The sequence below is a fragment of the Ochotona curzoniae genome, unplaced genomic scaffold (assembly GCF_017591425.1).
Source record: "Ochotona curzoniae isolate NIBS_2020 unplaced genomic scaffold, NIBS_Ocur_1.0 contig_3819, whole genome shotgun sequence".
Classification (NCBI taxonomy): Eukaryota; Metazoa; Chordata; class Mammalia; order Lagomorpha; family Ochotonidae; genus Ochotona; species Ochotona curzoniae.
Window position 1 is genome coordinate 18,224,125 of NW_024466004.1, and position 22,320 is coordinate 18,246,444.

Genomic DNA, 22,320 nt, shown 5'->3' on the forward strand with positions numbered 1-22,320 from the left:
GGAGTTTAGAACTGTCTATAGCACTTGGAGTAAATTTTTTTCTTTTTTCTACATTAGGATATGAGATTCATGAATCTCCCAGTGAATTACGATACAGGTTACTACATGTGTCTATCAAAATTATTCTATCTACTGTACACAACCCTTGTAGTCACAACACTCGTGATGATTTCTATTAGCTGTGAAACTGTTTACATATTTTTTTAAGGTCACTGTGAAATCTTATTGCTTAAAGCAAAGGCAATGCATCTCTTTCAGAGGCCAAAAAAGAGAATCAAATTATATTTCCATCACTTACTAATCAAGGCCTACTTAATATAAAGGAGGAATGAATAAAACAGATTCTAATTGTAATGTCTCTTGCTTATGTGGAAAACTAAATGGATTGAAACTTAAGGTGTGTTCTCTTACTAACCGATTAAAAAGAGAGAGAGCTAGCCTCCTAGGACCCAGCTTTGGCATTTATAAGTGACTAGGAGCGTAGTGGAGAACAACATGTCATATTCCTATATATTTGGAAATTATGCATCCAAGTAGCATATCAATACAGATGTTCTTTCTTGCAAATGGTAAGTGCAATTCTAAGTTACCTGGAAGTCTGGATTTAAATTTAGAATGTTTTGTCTCTGAGTGACTAAACACATAAAATTCTGCAAATATCCACCTTGGCTTCCATGGGATTCTTGATAAATATGTTAAGGTCTTTCTGTTTATTTGTCTCAAGTGTGTCCCACCAGCTTCTTCCATAATCATATACTTTCATATTTCAAGTCGTTGCTGAAATCTATGCTGTTGGTTTTTCGTAAGTCCATGGCACACTCTTGGTGTGTGCTGGAATGCATTCTGAACATCGTTGTGTGGGTACAACCTCATGCCTTCCTTTACTACTGTGCTTTTGAAGACATCTGCATTTTCTCAGCTACAGAAGCTAGCCAAGTTCACAAGGTGTATAGGAGTTCCACAAATACTTTAAACATAAAAATTAGAATCACTTAGGGAGTTTCTTAAAACTGGAAATAGCTCATAGATTCTCCCAGAGTGGTTGTTTTTGTTCAAATATTTCCATATGTTCATATCTAATTGACATAATTTCTGAAGTTTTCCACGGCTCTGGTTTTGCATACCACCTCTCTTGATTGTTTCATTTGTTCTTGGTAGCTTCTTCATTTCCATAACACTTTTTTGTTACATATGTCTGTGATCTATTAGTTTTCCAGTTAAAAAAAATTTGGCATAGTAATATCCATTCTTCCTTGATACAAAATTCTATAAATGTTTGCATATAGCTGTGTAAACATCACCTTTTCAAGACAGATACATAACCCTTGTACAGTCTTATTTATTTCCATTCCATTACAAAAGTACTACTTGTTTATGTAAATGTCCACAACAATAGACTAAAGCTTCCTTGGAAAAACAGTACCTACTCCTTCATCCAACCCCAAAACCTGATAATAAATGTGTTCATAAACTAAGTGATTGATATACTGCAATATTCTGCCTAACCTAGGAAATGTGCTACATAATACTTTATAATTATAAAACATATATTCCTCAAATCACACTAAACAGTAACTTTCAATATGTTGAGAAAAATGCCCATGAAACATGAAGAAAACAATGCAAAATAAAAATATATATATACATGAAATGTAGCACTTACCATCCCCGGTTTCTGCACAAAGCTGTAAACCCAAATTGTTCTGGGGATTAATTACCCAGTGATTGCTGGTCACAGTGATATCAAACACAAGCCAACCCACATCTAAACCTTGGGCTTTTCTTGTGTCTAACAGGAACAGATCTGCATCCCTAAGGAGAAAAGAAACCAAAGAAAAAAGCAAAAATGTAAACAGAGATCATCATTTCCTACCCTTAAGTGAAAACATTCCAAAAGCACACTTTAAACTAAGAGGAGTTAATTAAAGAACAAGAGGAACGAGTGACTTCAGAGATGAGGAATAACCCTGACTGCAACCCTGACTGCAAAGCTCCCAGTCCAAAAACCTGCTGCATATTAATAATATCTGAAAGTAATTTCCATTTTCCTGGTCTTTTGAAACTTAGTTGGGTTCCTAATTTGGTCCCTGATATCAGTGTTCCCTGAAACGACCAGCATTAAGAAACCATCAAAATCAAGGATTGCACTGGATTGAGACAGAAATGAAAGTATTTGCTCCAGTTCGGATAAACGTGTGTTCTCCAAAGGAGACTATACAAGCAGGATATGATTCTAGCTTCTGTAATAACTACCATTGTTATGTATTTATTGTAGAAATAGCAAATGCTAAGAGAGGGTCACAGTGTGAACCATTAAACTAAGAAATAAATCCCTTAAATTGAATTAAATCTACTATAACATTAAAAAAAAAACTCTTACAAGCAGAGTAAGAAAGAAAGAATCACAGAGACAGAGAAACTTCCAAGAGGACCCTCTGACTAGGCTAGGCTGGGGTCAGAGGCAGGATTTGGGAACACAGTCTAAGTGGGTCCAGGGAGAGGCATGAACACGATTATTTGAGATATCGCCACTGCTTCCTAGGAATTCGGAATCAGGAGCCAGAGCTAGGAACTGAACTCAGGAGTCTGACGTGGGACACTGGTGTTATGCTGCAAGGATAAGTGCTCATTTATGCCATGGGCTAATTTAAAGTCTGGAAGCATCAGTTTCCCAGGGGAAGTATGGACAGTGAATATGAACTTACATGTTCCAAGATAAACTACACATGGTAAAAACATTAACATATTTTAATGCATTTTCATTTTTAATTTTAGTAATAAATTTACAAATATGTGATTTTCGATTACACTAAATAATTTGATATTTTTAAATTTTCTTACTAAGACAATCTCTGAGTTACATCTTACCGAACTTTCTAATATTAAATATTTTAATAGCTCTCACATTGATGTAATGGAGCGTCAGACAGGATAATTATAAAATCTTGGAATTCCTTCAAGAGAGAAGAGATAGCATTATTTGTATACTGTGTTAAATCTGCTTAACAATATATTATTTATATTAGTTAATAATTATGTTGTATTTGGTTATGTTACATACTACCATATTTGTCTTATCTTTCATTCACAGAAGTCTTCTCATAAGTGGCTTAAAAATGTTATTAAATGGAGTTCAATAAATCAAATTCATTGTTTATTTAAAATTACTCTGAAATTTAAAATCAAACTACTTTAGAAGAAATGAAGTAAAATAAATCTCAGCACATTTTATCGGAACTACAACTATTTATAAAAACTATTTTAACTATATTTCACTAATCTGGAAAACTTAGAATAACTGCAATACTATCAGTTAAATCATCTCCCTATTTTATTCCAAATTACGCATACATTACTTTATTTTCAGAATACTAGTCTTGGTGTTTTACAAGGGGAACACTACATTCATTTTTTTTTTGTATCAGAGAACTCATTTTGAAATATTACATGCATATAACAAGGATATAGCAAAAACAAAAATCCACTTAGTTCCCATTTGAGCTCTAAATACCCATAATAATCATGACTGGGAAGAATGTCAATTGGAATTCTTTCACTTTCTCTTGGGAAATTCACTGAATTAACAAAGTCCGGACAGTGTAGATTGTGTTTAAGACTTTGAGATATTTTGAAAATACCTCTAAAACTTTAAGTTTGGAATTAACTTGATCACACTGTTCCCTTAATCAGGAAAGGGAGGCATCCTGTGGCTTGGACATGCTCGACTTTAACACAGCATTTCAGTTTGCCTTCATTTGCATTATGACAAAATGGCCTAATGAACTCTGGAAAGCTTATGATGCCACTGTTCGCCACAACATTCATAAACACTTGGAAAAAAACAAAACAAGACAAAAACACAGAGGTAAAATTTGAGGAGCATTAACTATTTTACTGTACTTTTTTACATGATGTTTTCAATTATGCTCTCTCAGAAGAAAAAATTCAGGTATACCATCAAATCTGAGACCTTTCTAACATGTCTAAAATGGTTCTGGTTTCAGTTAATATATTATGACAACTAGCTTCCTAAAGACTCATAAAAGCACATTATCTGAATTTTAGTGATACAAAACACAACTCACTGGGTAGCAAAGCTAGAGAGCAGTTTAGTCTGAAAAATAATACTTTGTGTTTCTAATTTATTTCTGAAGAGTTGGCAGATTAACTTCCTAATCATCATGGATTTATTTTTCACTAACAGTGTCTTCAATGTATCTCTTTTTGTTTATAGCAGTTCTTTACACACAACAAAACAACAGAATAGACTTTCAGAAAATCGAGCTTATTATTAGAAAACAAAATGAGCATAATTTTGGAATTTATACTCATTTACTATCTTCACTAACATAACTTTTTTAAAAAGAGACAGATGTGTTTAATCAGAAAGGCAGAGTTCCCATAGGGAAAAACAAAGTGAAAGACATCTTTCCTCTGCTACTTTCACTCTAAAATGGTTGCCGCTAGTGCAATCCTATATCCCAGGTGTCCAGCTGGGTCTTCCCCAGGGAGAGGCAGGGCTCTAAGCACACAGGTCACCCTCTGCTGCCTTCCAGGCACACTGACAGGTAGCTGGAATTGAAACTAAGGAGGCTGGGCTCCATCCAGGCATCACAAGAGGCAACTTAAACCTGCACTGTAACACGGGCCCCACAAGAGCATTTGAAGAATACAATACCTTCGTACAGATTGTAGAAAATTAGATGTGATTTATTAGGAAGTATAGAATATCTCCACTCAAATTTTGGCACTTACAACACTGGGAATAATAAAATACCTAAGTATTTCCTATGAATAGTATAAAATATACTTGTTAAAATTTTCCTGTCTCCACATTTTTATTTGACTTTTTAAAGAAAGTTTTACAATAGCTAATAAGAGATTTTTAAATTTTTTAAATACTGTGAAGAGCAACATACGAATATAGAATATATATTCATTTGTCATATAAACCATTCCAAAATAAAATTCCTTTTCCTTTTGTGCAATTACAATAATGAAACTAAAACTTCTTTTAATCGAGAAAAATGCAATCCGTTGACACAGATTTGTGTAAGCAAACATTTCTTGACTATATCCCTGTGACATTCCTAAGGCTATTGTAACAAGATGGCAACAACTAGATACTCGTAAGCAACAGAAACACATTGTCTCATAGTTTTGGTGTCTCAAAGCCCAATATCAAGGTGACATCAGGGCTGAATCCTTCTGAAATTTGTTCCTAGTCTTTTCTCTCTGTAAGAGGCTGACTTATCCCTCTGCCACTTTATATCATCTTCCATTTAGGAAGAGCTCTGCTTCAATTTGCACCTTTTTATGACACTTAACAGGATTAGGACCGTTTACTCTGACCTCAATTCTGCTTGATTACGTCTACAGAAATCCTGTGATTCATATAATGTACACACAAATTTGAGGAGGTAAACACAAGCACATCCAAAGCCTCACTTAAAAATATTTTAAAGAGACAGAAATAATCCTAGTCCATATTGTCTGCCTGTATTGCTACTTACAGCATTTATCAATGATAAAAAAAATTAAGAATAGCTGTTTGGGGCCCGGCACGGTGGCGCAAGTGGTTAAAGGTCCTCGCCTTGCACGCCCGGGATCCCATATGGGCGCCGGTTCTAATCCCGGCAGCCCCACTTCCCTTCCAGTTCCCTGCCTGTGGCCTGGGAAAGCAGTCGAGGATGGCCCAAAGCTTTGGGAACCTGCACCCGCGTGGGAGACCCGGAAGAGGCTCCTGGCTTCGGATCGGCATAGTATCGCCCGTTGCGCTCACTTGGGGAGTGAATCATCGGCCGGAAGATCTTCCTCTCTGTCTCTCCTCTCTGTATATCTGCCTTTCCAATGAAAAAATAATAAAAATAAATCTTAAAAAAAAAAAAGAATAGCTGTTTGAAAATAAATTTATGTAAATATGAATTCATACTAAAACGTGCATTTTTCTACTTTAGGGAAAGATTCATCTCGAATGCATAACAATGTCCTTTATGCCTAATAAAGTTATCTTTTAGGTTTTAAATACAGAATTATGTGCATACACATGTGAGAAGTTTCCAGATAGAGTTGTAATGGCATGAAATATACAGATATTCTAACTATATGTACTCAAAATTGACATATACTATGTAATGTGTATACGCAAACATTAAAGATTGCTTATAACAAATTTTTTTAGATTTATTTATTCTTATTGAAAAGGCACATATACAGAGAGGAGGAGAGACAGAGAGGAAGATCTTCCATTAGTTGATTCACTCCCCAAGTGACCGCAATGGTTGGAGCTGAGTCGATATAAAACCAGAAGCCAGGAGCCTACTTTGAGTCGCCCACGTGGGTGCAATGTCCCAAGGCTTTGGGCCATTCTTGACTGCTTTGCCAGATCACAGGCAGAGAGCTGGATGGGAACCAGGACTGCTGGATGGGAACCAGGACTGCTGGGATTAGAACCAGCTCCCGTATGGGATCCTGATGCTTGCAAGGCGAGGACTTTTGCCACTAGGCTACTGTGCCGGGAATTACATTAGCAGATCTGAAATGAGTCATGGCTAGAATTTTAAACATGCCCAGTCACATCTGAAAAATTAATATTTTATATACTTGTTTGCTTTTTGTTTCACTAAGAAAGGAAATGGTTTTATATATATACAAGTATTAAAATACCAAAAGAGGAAAATTTCACTGAAGTCTCAGCAGCTGGAGCCCAAATTCACTAGTTTTGGGTATCAGCTTCATTATAACTAGTGAAAAATACAAATTGGCAAAACGGAGATTTTTAGGCTGCTGATCTCAGACCATGAAAATAAAAGAGCTAAGGACTATCAATATTGACTGATAAAATTAAAATGATTCGATCTTACTGTGTGTATTAAAAATGGCATGACAATCTTTACTTTAAAAGGTTTTGTGAAGAACAAACGTAATGTTAGATAAATGACAGGTAGAAACATGATAAATAGTAAGTGATACATGAGTGATGGATAGATATAATAGAAAAGAAAGAAGGGTATAAGGAAGGAAGGAAGGAAGTCTGATGGAGGTAACGGCTCAAAGCTTGGATTACGATCTTAGCTCTCTGTTTCGATCTCGTCAGCCCTGGCTGTTCTGGGCCGCAGGCCACTGGGGAATGAAGCAGAAGATGGAAATGTCTGCCCACTTTTCCCTCTCACCCAAATAAGTAAATGACTTTCCAAAATTAAAGAAAAAGATAAAGGGAGAAGCAGAAATGTTAGCTAGTTAGAGAAAAAGAAGACATGATGAAGTTTTCATCATTTTTCCTGGAATGCTATGTCAAAAATCCAGTTTCACTATCCTTTAAAGTGATTCCTCTAAAGGTCACTTGCATCACCAGAGTCAGACAATGCATCATGGACATAAAAATCGTTTGTCTAAATAGATGCTTAAAAATGATCGGCAACAACAAAAACCACCTGTAAGTATCTGTGCTTTTAAAAACATTATTTTTGGACCCAGCACAAGAGCCTCATGCCTAAATTCCTTGTCATGCATGCACCAGGATCGCAAATAGGCACCAGCTATTCTTCCCATCCAGCTCCCTGTTTGTGGACTGGGAAAGCAGTCAAGGATGGTCCCAAACCCTAACACCCTGCACCCATGTGGGGGACCCAGAGGAAGCTCCTGGCTTCAGATCAGCTCAGCTTCAGCCTTTGTGGCTACTCAAGAAGTCAACTAGCCAATGCAATATCTTCTCTCTGCAGCTCCTTCTCTCTGTAAAGATGACTTTCCAATAAAAATAGATAAATATTTTAAAAACTATTATGTCCAGTGACAGAATCACACACAAATTTTTAAAATGCTGTTTTTGAAGTATTTCAAGCAATATACATAGTCCTGAAGATCGTGTACTTTTTAATACTGTAACAGAGCCAAATTTTAATGCCTTATCACGTTCAGACATTTTGTAATAATATCTATACAAGGAACAAGTAGGCATCACAATATCACAACACATAAGAACTCAGTGTGCAGGTCTAGTACTTAGTGTTCTCTAGACTTTGTCAATAAGCAGCTTTATCCTGAAAATCCAAATGTAGATTTTATTACAGATTCATGTTTTTAACAAGCAATTATTTTTCTCAGAGTGTAAAATTTTGTAAATATTTCTGAGCATAATTTTCATACTATTTGATTCTGAATTGCATTTAAGAGGCAACGATGAAAATTGTTAAATAGTCATCATATCAGATGAACACTGAATGATAACATGGCAAATATAGAAAATCAAGTTGAATTCAAGAAAATTCACTTTTTCCTCAGTAGAATTCTTTGATTGCCAAAATATTTTAAAGATTCAACACATTTGCTAGCCTTATACCATCTCTTGTTTTTCTCCTGCAGAGAAATCGGAACATGTACTATCAGCTGTATAAATAGCAGTGTTATTCATTCAACAGCAGCAACAAGTGGACCACCGCCCAGAACTCAACCATTTCTCATGCTCCTTCTAAACAATGCACTCAGTACAACTTCCCAACAGCCATTTCTTATGAATGTTAGGGCACGCCTTATGACTTAGTAAAAGGAATACAAGCTGATTCACATTTAGGAGTATCAACTATTGTCATGTTCAGTTAGATAACTCAAATCTTCAAAATTCATGGCTTTGTCAAATTTAATACTTTGAATTTTTTCATTCAGCTTCTTCACAGGATGAAAAAGCTGTTCTATCCACTTTGGAAAATTCAGCAGCATCCTTACCCATCTAACCAGCCTAGCACATTTCTGCACCAGAAGGTCAGTCACCAGCACACCAAGTGTGACAACTGAAAATGCTCTCCAGCACTTGGCAAATGACTACCATGGAAAAAAATCATAGAACTCGCACCTAGAGGCACTGAACGTGATTCCTACTTGCTGAAGGAAGACAAAGCACACGTCCACACTGTCTTAACTACTTTGGGGGAAGCATCTGCCATCCAAGCATCTTGCTTTGGTACATTGCTCTCAGGAGCCCAGGAAATCTTCCTGAGTGGAAACTGCACAAGTGCATTCTGAAGTAGGCACACAGGAGAATCACAAATCATAGAGAAGCACAGGGAGGGACATGATGTAAATATGAAGCCAACTGTGAACTGGGCTGATGACAGGAGTGAAGGTGGCTAATGACATTCAGCAGGCTAGCTTAAAATGTTTTTACAATGGGTAGAAATTTATAATTCTAACAGAGCATTAGGGAAGGCTTGAATTATACATAGCACATTTTCTGTGAGTGATATATAAATATGTGTGTATACCTATGTAAAATTTAATTCAAGTGGATTATTTAGGAAAAAACCAGACTCAAAATGAGTGGTCATATTGCTACTTACTACTCTTGCTAGTACGAATATTGGTCTTGATCATTTAATTTGCACAGTATTGTTTAATTCTTAACTAAATACTTAATGACATAGGAACATGTGTTTTAAGATCTCTCTATTTCTCTCACTCTCTCTCACTCTCTCCCCTTCTCACTCTTCTCTCTCTCTCTCTCTCTAGTTCACTCCCCTTTTCCCCCTCCCTTCTGTGCTCCTTCCTTTTCGCTTGTAGAAAGTTCCTACTCATCTTGAAAGGCTCAACTCAGAACCTTCCCCTAAGGCCCGTCCCCCTTCCACATGAAGAATTAATTTTCCCTTCATTTGTATTTCCACAACACTTAGTGCATACTTACATCATAGGGCTTAGCACATTGTATTGCAGTTATTAAAGTCTGTGTGCGGCAGGCCCACCACAGCCCCTGGCCCCAGGCTATGAGCTTTTGAGGTCTTATTTATTCGGTCTTATGTCCTCTGTGCCTGCCACATGGTAGGCGCTCAACAAAAGCATGCCAAACTCAGTTGAATTATCTGGAAAACTCAATCATGTGGAAACCTCATTTCCCAATAATGCTAGATATATGAGGTGTGACTGAAGAGTGATGCTTTCTGCTATAGAATTTAGGGCTGTCAGGTTTATATGAAAAGATTAAATAAGTGAGATGATGCAAAGTGTGTTAAGTTTTTACCAAGAAAAATAAAGATTTGGATAAACATCAGAACACTCGTTAAAATGTCACACATTCAAATGTGAGTGGGGGAGGTGGGAAATGGTAAAAATCAAATACATAATTGTAAGAGTTGTAACTTTTGCTAAGATAAACAAATGGGTAGAGAGATGACATAATGGATCTGCCATTTCTTTGATTTGATTACATGACCATCTCAAAAAATTCATCTTCTAGATGGTTAACAGATAATATGATGTGTTGAATATAAAATACAGCCATTGAAATGGACTTCAAAATTACTACAAAGATCCTAAGACCCTCCTAGGCAATTCCTTTTGGAAAGTGAATTTTGCATGTGTAACATGGATATGCATTGTAAAATTCACTGCATCAGAGAACAAAATGTGCTCTGGCTTTTAAGTGGCTTCTGACATTACCTGAAGACACTAAGTAGATAAATCCATTAGTTACATCACAGAATTCTGAGAGATGAACCTCACTATGAAACAACTGAGGTACCAGTTTGTCCTACTTCCATTTTGGTTCTTTAGAAAATAGAGCATATGAAACCACAATCAATACTAAAAATCAAATTTACTTTTCTGAATTAGAATTTCATTTTGACCATAATCTTGTGATATATAAATGAAATTCACTATTCTTAACCTAGTTCTCTTCTTCAGAAGATTAAAGCCAAAGATTTGAATTAGCAGGGAATGTTTTCATAGAGGAAGGAAAAGAAAAAAATAGCTTATCATTGTTTTCTGTGGGAAATTACTGCTATACCTTAAGAAAAAAAATAGAACAGTTTTTTTAAAATCCTCAGGTTTTGCTCTGATTTTTGCTTCCTCCACCTCAGAAGAGTTGGAAATACTATTTGGCTTGTGAAAATATGTGTGGCATAAACTTAGACATTTGATGAACATTTGATGTTTTCCTACGGCTTCTTTTATATGTGAATGTATTTTAAATTAGTATCACAATAAATAAAATTATTGTTTCTGCTTTGGATAAATTAGTATTATAATCTGAGCATTTCCCAGTGTTATTACATACTTTTCAGAAACACAAATACTGCACAGGTAAACTAGATAACATAAAATCAGTAGATATTTTCGCCCTCTGTGCAGCAAAGGAAACAATCAACAAATGAAGAAGCAACCAGCAGAGTGGCAGAAAATTTCTACACACTACACAACCAGTAGGGGACTAGTATACGGGATTTACAAAGAGCTTCAGAAACTTGGAGAGCAAAACAAACAACCCTGTGAAGAAATGGGTGAAGGAAATGAGCATCCATTTTTCAAAATAGCAAATTCAAATGGCCAATAAACTTATTGTAATATGCTCAGATTCTATTAGGGAACTATAAATGAAAACCATATTGAGGTTCTACCTAACTCCAGTGAGATTGGTCTACATTTCAGAAATCTACTAACAACACCTGCTGCTGTGAGTGTGGCGAGAAAGATAATGAACTTCCCTGTTGGTGGAAATACAGACTAGTAGAGTCACTGTGGAAGTCAGTATGGAGACCACCATATGATCCAGGTATCCCACACCTGGGAATATACCAAAAGCAAATGAAATCTGCATATTAAAAAGTGGCTTGCTACCCTATTTTTACAGCAGCACAATCTGCAATAGTGAAGAAACGGACACACTCCAGATGTCCATCAAAAGATGCATACAGGGCCCTGCGCGATCGCATAGTGGTTAAGGCCCTCACCTTTGCACTCTCCGGGATCCCATATGGGCACCGGTTCTAATCCCAGCGGCCCTGCTTCCCATCAAGTTCCCAGCCTGTGGCCTGGGAAGGCAGTCAAGGACGGCCCAAAAGCCTTGGGACCCTGCATCCGCGTGGGGGACCCTGATGAGGTTCCTGGTTCCCGGCTTCGGATCGGCGCAGCTCCAGCCATTGCGGCCGCTTGGTGGGTGAACCATCGGGTGGAAGACTTTCCTCTCTGTCTCTCCTCCTCTGTATATCTGCATTTTCAATAAAAATAAATAAATCTTTAAAAAAAAAAAGAGGCATGCAAGAAGAAACTGTACAAATACTCCATGGAATACTATCAGGCCATTAAAAGAAATTCAGTTATAAAATTGGCAACAAAAATTAAAAATGGATGAGAAGAGGACCTCAGAGAAGACAGAATGGCTGTTTTCAGATTTTTGTCCTGGGATAGGCATTTGACACAGGGATTATTTCCACATGGTATAGCCGCATCTCATATTGAAGTGTCTCACTTGGAATCCCTGCTCTGCTAACTCACACTCTTGAGGCAGGTATTGGTCAGATATTTTGGTCCCTGACAGCCCCAGTGTCAAGTAGATTGACTTGTGGACTCCTGGTTTGGCCTGGCCAAACCCAAGCTGTTGAAGACACTTGAGAAGCAAACCAGAAGATGGAAAGGTTCTCTGTCCTCACTCTTCCTTGCTCTCTCTCTCTCTCTTTTCTATCTCTTCATCCTTCTCTCCTCTGTTCTGCCTTTGAAATAAATACAAAATAAAACAATTTGTCTTAGAAGGACACAGCATTTCAACAAAAGTGGTCTGTAGCTGATGAATGAAAGTTATTGAAAGACAAATTTCAATTTAACAATATGCATGAGTAAATAAAAATTATTGGAAAGAGAAGCTAAAAATTGTTTGGATGCAAAATATTGGAAAGCAATGGATATTTTTCACAATATGAATTTTTTCCATGAATTTTTAGGATCCCTTACACACATGAATTTCAAATTATTTTGCACAGAAATTCTCAAACTTTAATTTCATTCTTCAGAAACATTTCACAGGTCCCTACTGTTGGAGTGAGTGTGTGAGTGTGTGTGTGTGTGTGTGTGTGTGTGTGTGTGTGTGTGTGTGTGCTGCCCAACTGATGTGACTAATGTGGTACAACATATGTTAACCAAACAATTTCAACACTGAGTTAAAGGTCAGAAAACAGCATGAGTGCTCCCTTTTCACTCATCTTTGATGGAGCATTTGTAATAGTTATCGAATAAGGTTACTGTGCACTCATCATTTCAAACTGTCAACCTTTGTACCATTCCAAATTGAGCATCTCAAAGATTGAACACAATCAGGTTATGAGAAACTGTTGCAAGCAGTCTTGAACATGCATATGACAACATTTGTACAATTTTTACCTCTGCCATGGAGAAGTAAAGCAATTTTATAACTACCAGAACACAAGATGGATTAAATTTAAATATAAATTTCTAATGGGAAGAATACAACAGAAATTCTCCAGGGTGACAGAAAATTTACAGAAGGAGAAACAGAGTAGAAAGCACTACGTGGGAGCTTAGGCTTGATATACAGGATAATGTCAGAAAAAGGGAAAAGCTCGAAATGTAGAAGGGACTTTGAGATCAATTCTTTAACGAGTCTCTCTGGCTCTAAATGACATTACATCCAAAGAAAATATAGATCAAACAGGTTACAATATCTGTCCCAAAATTTACTACTATCTGCCAGAATAGTAAGTTTCCTATAAAACTGATACCTATTTGTGTATTCCTTGATGATCTGATATATGCTAATCTTAATTGTTTCATTTTCAAATCGATTACTGCTCCGATCCTTGTATATCCGAAATTCAGCTGCGGTCACTGCTTCTCCGTGAGGAATTTGAGTAAGATCAAATCGAAATTCTTTGTAATGCCTTCTCTGGTGAGAAAAATCCTTGTCTCTTTCAACTGCAAAATAAGAGAGAAAGGAAGGGAAACAGTTAGCCCTTATAAAATATGGAAATTAAAGATAAGTTTTACAGCTTGAAAAATGAAAACAAACAAGCAGGATAGTATAAGACTGGGAAAACACTGAAACCACAAACTCATATGTATTTCCAGTTAAAGGAAATGCCACAAGCCAACTGCCTGTAGTTCAAAAGCAACATAACCTCTGTGGTTTTATAGAAATTCCTGGCTCCTAAATGGCAAGCCTATCCAAAAATATTCTAAGTAGTGAAGGTTGTAAAGCAGTTACCAGTATATGTCATGTAGCAGAGCACAGAGAGTTTCATATAGGAAAAAGGAATATCTTATAGAAACATTTCTCCATTCCAGGTAAAGTTAGCAGTGGGATTTAGCACAACAATGGAAGAAAAAACATAAAGCAAAATTTACAATTTTCAGTTATGCAAGAGCTGTGTTTATGGAATTTCAGAGGCCAAGTAAATAAGACAAATTATTTTTTATAAGACATCATTTTAAAAATATCTTCCTAGGAAATTTTTTTCTCTTGCACAAATGAAATATTTTGATTTTTTTTAAGGGAAGAAAAGGCATTGTCATAAGTTCATGTCCCTCGAGCAGCATATGTCTCCCAAAGATGTGTTTCTATTCATATTCAGAATTGAGAAAACATAATTCTCTCTTCTGGCTGACTTCCTACTAAATAAGTCTGAAATGTTCTCTTTTGGAAATATCATGAAAGGTTTAAAAAATTTTAGACCTGGGGAGTAGCCTGCTCATCCTCAGCCTGCAGCACAGCATCCCCTGTTTGCCTCAGCTTGTGTCCTGGCTACTCCACTTAAGATCTAGCTTCCTGCTTATGACCTGGGAAAGCAGCAGAAGATGACCATGTCCTTGGGACCCAGAAGGAAGCTCCTGATTCCTACCTTCAAATTGGCTCATCTTGGGACATTACAGCCATTGTGAAGTAAATCAATGAATGAAAGACCTATCCCTATGTCTTTCTCTGCAACAATTGCCTTTCAAATAAAAGTAAATAAACATACAAATCAGGACAATAAATATCAGGCATATTCATTTATAATCTCTTTTCATTCACTGGTGTATTTTCTGGTGCAGTTTATATCGAGTAGATATCCAAAATTCTCTTAATGTACTGCTTATACAATTGTCTTATTTATAGAAATTTAATGTTATTTCATGAAGCAAAGTATCTCAGCATTGGTAAATTTCTCAAAATCTGTGTTATCTCAGCATTCGTAGATTTCTCAATCTGAGTTATCGAGTGTAATAAAGCTTATTATTTCAAAATTAAAAAAATACTCTGTGAGACAATGTATACAAAGAATTGCAATTAGAGTTCATAGCAATGTTTTCCTTTCATTTTTGTGATGGCTATTTCATTACTAATATATTGGTATAAAATGCTAAAAGTGGGCAAATGGCAAAATAGGTTCACAGGATTAAAAATTATCAGAATAGAAAATAAAAGATTATTTAAATTATGTCAACAGTACTCTAAACTTATGAAGGCTGGCAGCCTAGGGTACAGGACGAACTTAAATTAAAGAAAAGAACAGGATCATGGTCAACCAAGAGGAGCTGTTGTGCTCCAGAGTCAAATGTGTGCTGTGTCTGACCGGACCTCATGACAAGCAAACCCATCCTCCAAAATACCCTCTGACTTATTATCTCATGAATAATAGGAGACTGCTTAGGAGACCACAGAAAAACGTAAACCACACTAGGGAGTGTTTTTATCCCACCAAGAGTCTAGTTCGGCAGGAGTACTGCTATTAGGCTGTCTGACTGCACTCACACGACCTCATGTGATTAATGAAAGTTTGTTTATTAAACCGTTGTTATCTTAGTGCTAACAGAGGTCTGTTTCCAGAGAAATCATTGGCATATTTTCCCAATTAGGGTGTTTTCCCAATTTTAGCATATGATTTTGTTTCATAATTTAAACCTCTTCTTTGTCTAAATTTCTTTGGGGCTGCTGTGAATTCCTCATCTCTCTTTTAAGTAACTCTGAGACATAGGAAAGGAGAAGCGAAAGGGACAACACCACTGCTCACTGGATGCCAAATAACTCTGTATGCACAAATGAGTATCAGAACTGGCCTCATCTTTAGTCTCATAGAGTGAAATTTAAATCGCTGGTTTTCCTACATTGTGAAACCAAACTTCAATGAAGTAAATGACATTTCAAAGGCTTATGAAAACACAGAAAGAGGTGACAATTTCATAACTGCTAGTTCATTCCCCAGATGTCAACAATAGCTGAGATTGGGCTAAACCAAAGCCAACAGCCAAGGACTCTATTTGTGTCTGCCACAAGGGTGACAAGGGAACCTGCTACTTAAGTCATTTTGGTGCTATTCCTCAGTGCACATTATCAACCCAGACTTCCCCTGTGAGAACAGGTGTCTTAAAAGCCCTCTTAATAGCTAATTGAAATGTCCAGTCTTTAAGATAATTTTAATGGCATTTTTATATTAAACATTATTCAATTTAATAATTTTATTAATATTAGACTATGACATTACCTAGCAACCTACTTCTATTGCTGTCTTTATATCAAACTGGAAACTGTAGAAGTACAAAAAATGTATACTAAAGGACAAGATTCCAGGCTTTTGGCATTTTACCAAGCTATAATCTTTACATGCCAGGACATATGACTTCTGCTTATCACCTATTACTTTATCTTATTTCATTATTACAGATCTGAAATATTATACTTATCAGCCCAATATCCAAAATCTTATGGAAAATTAAAATTCCACTTTAAGCTCATGTAAGAGAAAATGAAAATTTTAAAAGTTATTTGCAAGTCATGTTACATGATTTAAAGTATCTGTCCCACTTGTCTGAATATGTATCATTTCACCAGGAAAATATGCATGTGTTTGCCTAGGTGGCATTGGCCAAGCCTTGCTTGAGGAGCTCTACATTTAATGATATAAGCACTGACAAGACATTCAAATATACTGATATTTCCTCCATTCTGGAAGAAAATATTCATAATTCTATCTGATAAAATACATCATGCAATTTTTTATTAATGACAAATTTGTATTTGAAATATAAGTAAACAATAAGACATGGTTTGGGAAATAAACAGCTAAGACATAAGTTTTTCAGGATTCAATCTGTAGTGTACACCTGCATAATGCAGATGAGTATTAAATTCATGTTATGTAAAGCCATCTACTGTTCTGGAATCCCCTGTGAGATGTTAGTGTAATAAAGTGGAAAGCTAGAATTTCAGCTATTATTATAAAATTTCAGTTTTCTAACCCAGACTATTTAACTTAAACCCTAAAGGGGACAGATTTTCAAAGAGTTTAATAAAATTTTCTATTAAACACACCACGTAGAAAAAAAAATGACATTGCAGATTTGTCTAGTAATTCAAATTCCTGTATCCTATTGCTTTGAATCATAATTGCAACAATAAATTCCATGGGACATGTTGGAGTGAGTAATGGAATAAGACTTGCATTTATACAGCCTTGCTCTCCTAATGATGCCCACAAATATTCAACAAGGTAATCTCAGATACCTCAAAGAGTAATGCTAAGGAGGTGGCAGATATTAATATCCCTGTCTTAACAAAAAGAAATTGGGTGATGACAGTTAGTCCATAACAGATGCCTGTCTCTTAAAGCTCATTATAAATCCTTGTTTAATATTCATACCACCTACATAATGGTGTCCTACTCCTCTAAATTTAGATAGTAATTCATGGTCAACCTATTTAAGCAATGTCTCTTAAAATTATACAACATTGGGGAATAGGCAAAAGAATGGATTTAATCACCGATCTGTAATTAATATCTCTAGTAATATAACGGCTAACCCAGAGAAGTTTTCTAATATACTTTGAGTGAAAAATAGCAACAATGGATCAAAATCTTGTCCTCTCCTGCCAGTCCAAATCATCCTGCTAAAGACACGATAATTAAATATATAATTTTGAGGCACATATTTGATTTCTCAGCTCTATGTTTGTATGTGAGTTTTATGGTCAAAGAGGCAAAGCTTGTTATAAATAGAAGATGAAATATTTGATCACATGGTCTCCATATTTTAATTCTCAATGTCTTATCAACAAAATCCTGAGTTTGTTTTTGCTAAATATAGCTTTTTCTTACATAATTATTTATTGAAACACTTGATCCTTTCTCAATGCCCCTGGCTGTAAAGAATTCTCCTCTCTAGAATGTCACTATAAACTAAAAGATACTATGTTTTCTGGATAATGCTGTGGGACCCACCTCCCCCAATATTTCTCCCAGAAGCATATTGTAATAATCCAGGCATTTATTGAATATTTACCTTATTTCAACTTAAGGTGATTTCAGTGAACAAACAAGTGATTGCATTCGTAACAAACACTAATATCATATGTCTGAGTGCAACATCATATGTTTCTAAGTGATTTTTAAAGTAATTATAATTTTTAATTTTGAAATTATTTTAATTTAGCAGCTGAGTTACCTAATCTTCACCAGACTCGCCCCCAAAATCCAAACTCCAAAAACAGGTTTAAAAAGAATATAGACAGCAATTTCCCATTCCTTCAATGTGAATATTTATTACAAAATTATTCTTAAATTTATGACAGTTTTGACAAATGATAAAAATTCTTTTTTCGCATATATCACCATGAGCTATAACCCATTTCAGTGTTAAGCAATGTATAAGTAATCAAGATAAAACAAATCAGAAGTGTACGTACTAATGTTGACTTTCCAGATTTGTACTCTAGTAAATACGTGGTCCACTTTGTACATACACATACACTATAACAACCATATATATGTGCTTTTTCTACCAATTACCTTGCTCTCTGAATCTTCTTTACTATCACTTCTAGTAAAAAAAAAAATCAGGTTACTAAATTTTCAGAAGGTGAAAATACACAAAACTCTATACATTCTTTTATTATATTCCTAATGCATAACTAAAAGTAGTCACTTAGTTATTGGAGAAGAGCAACAGATAAAATGAAACAAAGCTCTTGGCTCATTTAAGTCAGTCCCAGATTTGTCCAAGGAGAAAGGAGTTACAGTGTTAACATTGAGATCATGGGTTCCCACCTTACATTAGCAGAGCATTCCTTCACCCTGGCCAGAAACATCATTTCTCATGTGTGGGAAAGAATGTTTAGAAACAAACTCGATTAAAAACATGCCTTAAGTCATTCAATTAACCAATAATCATTATATTTACAAAGACAACACTACAGCCTGTTCAAATGTTCCTGTCTGCTGGGATAGCTCACACGAACAATACAATGGACAAACATCAGTGTGACACAGTCTTCCAATTGCCATTTATGAAATAGACATGTTTTGAAAATTGCAAGCCTTGGACTCTCCCCATAAGAATGAATAATTAAAATGTGCATCAGTTCAGTTTCTGTATTATCCATGGTTGGGATTATGTAGACCATGCTACTTACTATTCTATGAAATTATTCATATAGATAAGCCCATTAATACAGATTTGTCTATTTAAGCTGACAGTTGCCAACATACGTGCACATATATAAACTCATAAAAAAATCAAAGTTTTAATAAAGCATAAATTCTACTACACAGTGATCACAGCTTGATGCTGACATACTTTCTTCATGCTTTGTGGCTTTTTATATTGTTGAAATACTTTCGTATATGTGAACATATAAGTGAAACTGTCCATCTAAATGAAGCAACAGAAATTTTAATTCAACTGACACTCAGAATCAATGATTTACTATTATATTTTGATATTAAAAGTGGACACATCGAGCCCTGTGGGGTAGCCTAGAGGCTGAAGTGCTCGCCTTGCATATGTCAGGGTCCCACATGGGTGCCGGTTCCTGTCCTGACTGCTCCACTTTCCATCCAACTCCCTTCTGTTGGTCTGCAAGGACAATGGAGGTTAGCCCACAGCCTTGGGACCCACGTGGGAGACCCGGAAGAAATTCCTGACTCTTGGCTACGGATCGGCTCAACTCTAACCATTGCAACCACGTAGGGAGTAAACCAGTGGAGAGAGGATCTTTCTCTGTATCTCTTCTTTGTAGATCTGTTTTTCCAGTAAAAACAAATGAGTTTTTTGGGGGGAAAAAAGTAAAAGTGAAACCATTAAGGCATACATGAGGTAAAATGTTAATCAAAGATTCACAATCCATGATTAATAGGCTGACAGTGAGAAGAAACAGGATTGCATTTTTATAAGCACCAAACTATGTCTTACATGCCCTGAACTGCACACTTCTGAAAATATTAAACTTTTGTTTAAGACGTACACTGAAGTCTTTTATTGTTGAGATAGATGTAACTTAACAGAAGTTCATGATTGATTGAACTCTATTTTTCCCCAAATACATACTTCTCAAATGACTTTGCCACTACGAGAAATTGGATAAAAATGCCCCGTGCTAAATATTCTCATGTCTGCAATATCTGAAGAATGGAATGAATTAGCACAGGATTACAGTTTTATCTATTCGGTGATTAATCTGCAGTTTTAAGGAGATGCATTTGTGGGCAATAAGTCTTAATCTCTCACACAAGAGCTATAACTTGGAAGGCACAAATAAAATCAGTAGCTGCAAGGAGCAGATAGCATTTTCCCAGGAGCACAGCCAGCTGTTGAAAGAATACAGATCATTGTTGCTGAGCACACACACACACACACACACACACACACATCATTGGAAGATTACTCACAATATTGTTACTTTTCTTTTGAAAGTTAAAAAATTTAAAAAGAAGCAAAGTTATCTTGTGACTACCATGATGTAACATTTCACAAGACATCTTTCACTGACTGGCCCATTGAGAAATATAAACTTGGTCCTATAAAGACCTATTTATTGGTCAGTGAATGAATCTGTACATGTTTTCTATGAATGGATAACCATTCCAGGGAGTCTGGTAAACTCTAGATTCCAAAAGTCCTAAGAGTCTCTTAACGTCACAGCAATGTGTGACCTGAAGGAAAGAAAATCATCCCTCTGAATGTTCTGTTTCTAAGAACAATGTCAGCTGATTCAGATCCTCTACTGCTGTAGAACGGTTACCCAGAAGCACTGCGTTAATGCAATTTTATTAACATGGAAATTTTCAAAGGAAACCAAATTGCTAGATAATTTAAATACTCTAATAAAATAATGAAACATGTTGATTTCCAAAATGTCATGCATTTAACCTCAAAATTTAGGAAATTCTGAGATCCAATATTTGTAATTTATACTGCTTTGAAATGTGAATGATTTAGAATGATGAAGAATTGATTACTTTTTAAACAAAGCCTTTATTTTTTTCTTTATTTAATTAGAAGGCAGAATTAGGATTAAAGAGGGAGAAATTTTCCATCTGCTGATCCATTTCACAGTTGGCCACAACAGCCAGGGCTGGACCACAACAAAACCAGCAAGAAATAATTCTTGAATAAAGGATGCTTTGATATTGTAGTGAAGGGTGCCTCATTGTCTTCCTACCTTCTTTAGACTGAATGAACTAAATGCTCAGCCTTCAGGGTTATAAAGAATGCAATAGTGGGCCCGGCGGCGTGGTCTAGTGGCTAAAGTCCTCGCTTTGAAGGTGCCAGGAACCCATATGGGTGCCGGTTCTAATCCTGGCACCTCCACTTCCCATCCAGCTCCCTGCTTGTGGCCTGGGAAGGCAGTCATGGACGGCCCAAAGCCTTGGGACCCTACACCCGTGTGGGAGACCTGGAAGAAGTTCCTGGATCCTGGCTTCGGATTGGCATAGCATCGGCCGTTGCGCTCACTTGGAGAGTGAATCATCAGACGGAAGATCTTCCTCTCTGTCTCTCCTCCTCTCTGTATATCTGACTTTGTAATAAAAATAAATAAATCTTTTGAAAAAAAAAAAGAATGCAATAGTGATAACATTTGCCCACACTAATCATTTATCTAAACATATGTATATCCAGTAATTAAGCTGAAAATAAGCAAGGGTGATGACATACTAAAAGTTACTGAATTAGAAAAATTAAATTTTTTTAATTGTGTTTTCTTCTTTGTTATTTGACCCATAGGCAGTCTCAGTGGCACAGTTATTGAGCATGATGCCTAGGAACCATATCTAGTTTTACAACTCCTAATTTAGTGTTCTTCACCCTAGAGTTATATGTAGTGATGAGAACTACCTCTTTGTCAGGACAAAAATTGTCCCCTGCCATTCCAAGGTCCATGTTTTTACTTCAACTTTGTTCTCAATAATCTAGGCTCATTTCACCATGTTTTCATCTACTGTATAATTTGTTTCTCCCTCTACCTTATGTCAGTGTCTTGGAAACTACAACACTCTGGGAGACACATTTTTGACTGAACAAACTTCAGTTTATTGACTTTTATCAATATATGTTATGGGTGGATGACATAGGGCGTCCCAGAAAAGGTGTCAGATGAACTTCATTTGAGATTAAATGAGATGAATTACCAGAATTTTCCATGATGCAAAGTTTTGCTCTACTGGGTGCTCTGAAGAAGCAGAGAAATTTTATTATTGTTATCGTAAATTTTTGTAGAAGGTAAGAGTAAGGAAAGCTGGATAAATCTGTGATTAAAGAAGCAACAATCAGTAATCTCAAAAAACGATGCTT

General features: G+C 36.1%; 1 protein-coding gene across 2 annotated transcripts in view; it reads right to left on the bottom strand.

Moving 5' to 3' along the window:
• The window catches only part of BMP5 (bone morphogenetic protein 5), a 115,530-nt gene that overhangs the window by 42,089 nt on the left and 51,121 nt on the right, over positions 1-22,320 (bottom strand). For both annotated transcript variants that reach the window (XM_040983028.1, XM_040983029.1), the window contains exons 2-3: positions 13,500-13,692; positions 1,664-1,812 (exon numbers count right to left, since the gene is read on the bottom strand). In XM_040983028.1, the coding sequence (XP_040838962.1) occupies positions 1,664-1,812; positions 13,500-13,692 (342 nt within the window). The remainder of the gene's footprint in view (positions 1-1,663; positions 1,813-13,499; positions 13,693-22,320) is intronic.